At 46.8% G+C, this 4312-nt stretch overlaps 1 protein-coding gene across 1 annotated transcript in view; it reads right to left on the bottom strand.

The window, feature by feature from the left end:
* The window catches only part of lrrc18b (leucine rich repeat containing 18b), a 7703-nt gene extending 3869 nt beyond the window's left edge, over positions 1 to 3834 (bottom strand). The window contains exons 1-3 of the mRNA XM_062533313.1: positions 3764 to 3834; positions 727 to 867; positions 1 to 476 (exon numbers count right to left, since the gene is read on the bottom strand). The exon at positions 1 to 476 is cut by the window's left edge and continues 166 nt beyond it. Coding sequence (XP_062389297.1) covers positions 1 to 476; positions 727 to 863 — 613 coding nt within the window. The 5' untranslated portion in view covers positions 864 to 867; positions 3764 to 3834. The remainder of the gene's footprint in view (positions 477 to 726; positions 868 to 3763) is intronic.
* Between the last annotated feature and the right edge of the window lie 478 nt (positions 3835 to 4312).

A 4312-nucleotide genomic window follows, 5' to 3' on the forward strand; every position in this document is an offset into this window, starting at 1 on the left:
CCAGGTAGAGCTCGGAGACGGGGTCGGGGGAGGGGGGCGGCGAGGGCGAGGGGGGGGGCAGGGGGTTGTCGGCCATGTTGACGCGCTGCAGCTTGGGCAGGCGGCGCAGCAGCTGGGCGGCGGGGTCGGAGGTCAGCCGGTTGCCGTAGAGACCGAGCTCGCGCAGCTCGCGCAGGGCGGGCAGGAAGTCCGGCGCGGCGTCCAGACGGTTGAGGCCGAGGTTGAGGCAGCGCAGCGCGCTCAGCAGGCCCGTCTCCGGGGGCAACGCCGCGGGGTCGGAGGTCAGCCGGTTGTTGCTCAGGTCCAGGGTGACCAGCGCCCGCAGGCGGCCCACGGCGCGGGGAACGCTCTCCAGCCGGTTGCTATGGAGATCCAGCGCGCGCAGGCTGGTGAGGCGGCCGATGGAGTCGGGGAGCGAGCGCAGCAGGTTGCGGCTGAGGTCCAGCTCCTCCAGGTCGCCCAGCTGCAGGATGCACCTGGGGAAAGGCACAGCACACACACACACACACACACACACACACACAGATATACACAGATTTATACACACACACACACTCACACACAGATATACACAAACACACACACACACACACACACACACACACACACAGATATACACAGATTTTTACACACACACACACACACACACACACACACACACACACACACACACACACACACACACACAGATACACACACACACACACACACAGCTGCAGGACGCACTTGGGGAAGGACGCGATGGCCATGTTGCTGAGGTCCAGCCGCCGCTTACCGTCCACCGTCAGGCGCAGCGCCGCCTTCGCCATCTTCAGCGTGACCTTACGACCTTTAGGCTCCGACGCCTTCTTCCCCTTAGCCATGCTGCTGCAGAGTAGGCCTACACACACACACACACACACACACACACACAGATATACACAGATTTATACACACACACACAGATATATACACACACACACACACACACACACAGAGATATACACAGATATTTATGTGGCGCCCCTAAGTAGGTGACCACAGTTTGTTTTATATTTGTTTATTTACTGTATTTATATTTACCTTATTCACTTAGAACGGCACTATGCCTAGTAGGACTTTTATTTTTATACTATCGAACTTTCAATGAGTGATGCAGACTGACGTTCCACCTGGGGTTGTTTTGAGTGGTGGACCCCCGCGGTCACTTCAGAAGCAACTTCGTGACCAAACACTTACATCGGTGTCTGTCTGCTCCTCATTTCTTTTCTCCTGTCTTACAGGTTAGTGCCGGGTAAACTGTCCTTCTTTGTTGTTGATTGTCAGCTCTGTATTGATGTTTGTCTGACAACCTATTTTTATGTAAATTGAAACTTCATAACATTAGTTTTACATTTAAATGTATGAGATCGCTAGCTGAGGTAAACTTTCAGTTGCCGTCTCGCGAGCTAGCTCTGGCGGCAAAGAGAAGTAGCCTACAGTAGACGTTAGCCGCCGTCTTTAGCTAACTGGCTCATAGGCATAGTATTGAGTCATGTATTTGACAGTTAGCCTAGCATAGTAAGTTAACACACTCGGTTTTCAAGAGATTGCTATCTTACGATGTTTAACGAGCACGTTTAAAGTTGACACACACTGGTTTTCAAGATTGCTATCTTACGATGTTTAACGAGCACATTTAAAGTTGACACACACTGGTTTTCAAGATTGCTATCTTGCGATGTTTAACGAGCACATTTAAAGCTGACACACACTGTTTTTTATATAGCCTACTACGATAATCTAGTAGTTCATTGAGTATTTGTGTTATGAGACACGGGATAATAAACGAGAGTATAACATTTTGACAAAGGTTTAAAGATACGGTTATATGAGTGAATACACGGTTTTAAAGAAACAGCAATTTTGTTAATGTTAACGATGCACTGATTTGAACATATAAGCTACAGTTTAATGATTATAGATATTGATAACTTGATTTAATGATTTATTCGAATTACATGAATGTTTAATATAGTCATGATGAATACTGGAGTGAATGATAGTTGATTTGAATGTGAGTGGGTTACATGTAGCCTAGTATTTAGCACTGAGTGCCTTAATGAGAAACTGTTTTGTCTGTGTGTAGCCTATGTTCAGTATGGATAGTGTCATAGTGGTCTGCCAGACAGTTTTCATTTAAAGTAATGGTATAGCCATTTATTCAAGCAAAGTAGCCTTTCATTCATTGATGTAAACATGATTAGTATTGTAACAGTAATTTAACTTGTGGTATTTTATCAGTATTGATATGGATGTTAGTTATGGGTGAATGTTATGTAATGTATGAATGGAATTGTATTTGTATTGACATGTCACTCCATAATACGCTTGTATTGGGGCTTTAAAACAGCCATTGAGGATTCAAAGTATATCTTATTGATTGATTGTTATTTAATAAAATCAGAAGCAACTTCGTGACCAAACACTTAACATCGGTGTCTGTCTGCTCCTCATTTCTTTTCTCCTGTCTTACAGGAATATTTATTATTTGTTGCCACGGTCCTGACCGGGACTTGTAACATATACATACACACTATACTACTACTGACTAATGACTATGGAAGTGGCCTAAAGACTATTTAGCTGTAGTATTATGTCATGTACTACATTTCCCAGAATGCAGTAGAGTGAACCAAAGCGCTGGGGCCTGACCATGGAGGTATTATATATAACTGGAGAGCGTGACTAAGTCCCGCCCTCCATACAAATGAATGGCTGATGCTAGGCTAGTAAATCCGGCCAATTTTCGTCAACGCCATATTGAACACAGGAGCTCCGATCCAGCGCCAGTCGGCTCTGACCATGCGCAAAGTTCCCAAGCTGGAAATTACGCATGGACCTACATTGATTTCTATTGGACATTCTGGAAAAAGGGAGTCATACTCCAGTTCAGAGGGTGGCGATAATGCACATACCTTGCTTGCCGCGTAACAACAAGCAGAAGAAGTTGCTCGGGAACGCACACCTGAGTCCAGTGGATTGTCGCACAGAGTAGTGATTGGCTGTAGGTACCCGTCCACCAACATGTACGCGCATGACAGCTCGTGCCCAACACGGATTTTCGTGCACGGAGCTGGTTCTAAAATGCTCCATGAAGCGCCATACTTGAAAATGGCGCTTGCTAACTTGCCGAAGCTAATCAACACGGGCTTGACCCCCTGGGCCTGACGGTCAAGTAGAGTAATGACATCATCAGAACAGGGGTAGTCTTACAGGTCACAGCACACAAATCACTAGGATGGAAGATGCTGTGTGTGTGTGTGTGTGTGTGTGTGTGTGTGTGTGTGTGTGTGTGTTTGGGAGCTGCATTCATCATATCTCAACTCAAATCAGATTCCATTCAGTAACAAACCTGCAGTCATGAAGAACTCACACCACATCCAGGACACTTGTGTGTGTGAGAGAGAAAGTAATCTGGGTTATGGTTAAGAGTAGTGTATGAGTGTGTGTGTGTGTGTGTGTGTGTGTGTGTGTGTGTGTGTGTGCGAGAGAGAGAGTTAAGAGCTCTGTTACAGTAAGAGGTTAAGAGTTCTGCTTTGTTACAGCAGTATTTCTCACGTCTTTTGCAGCCTCTTGAACAGAGAGGTAGAGTGACCACTCTCACACACACACACACACACACACACACACTGCAGCCAAATAAAAAGAGTATTTAGCATTTGCCTCCGTACACACAACTGTGTGAGAGTGTGTTGTAAATCACTAGTGTGTGAGAGTGTGTGTTATAAAAATCGGTTCTTACCTGTTCGGAGCTGCTCCTCCACTTGCAGTGTGTGTGTGTGTATCAGAGGTTAGATCCGGCAGCCGTGCGTGTGTGTGTGTGTGTGTGTGTGTGAGAGTGAGATCAGCAATGTGTGGCCCTCTGTCTCATCTGTCTGTTACTCAGTCCATCTCGCTGCCTGTGAATTATACATCAGAGTAGCGTGTGTGTTAGTGTGTGTGTGTGTGTGTGTGTGAGTGTGTGTGTGTGAGTGTGTGAGTGTAAGGTAAGTAAAGCCCAACTTCTCCTCTGCTGTGATCTCTCTGAGAGCACACACTCTGCTACACCAACACCAGGAAGCAAGCTTGTTTTTCTTTGTTGCTAGGTAACAGTGTGTGGGCAACCTGTTGCTTTATGGTCTCAGGAAACAGCAGCCTTCTGGCCCTGATACAGCCTTGATGTGGCCCTGATACAGCCTTGATATGGCCCTGATACAGCCCTGATGTGGCCCTGATACAGCCTTGATGTGGCCCTGATACGGCCCTGATACGGCACTGTCCTGGCCCTGATACGGCCCTGATGTGGCCCTGA

Source organism: Sardina pilchardus, chromosome 3 (assembly GCF_963854185.1).
Source record: "Sardina pilchardus chromosome 3, fSarPil1.1, whole genome shotgun sequence".
NCBI classification, from domain to species: domain Eukaryota; kingdom Metazoa; phylum Chordata; class Actinopteri; order Clupeiformes; family Clupeidae; genus Sardina; species Sardina pilchardus.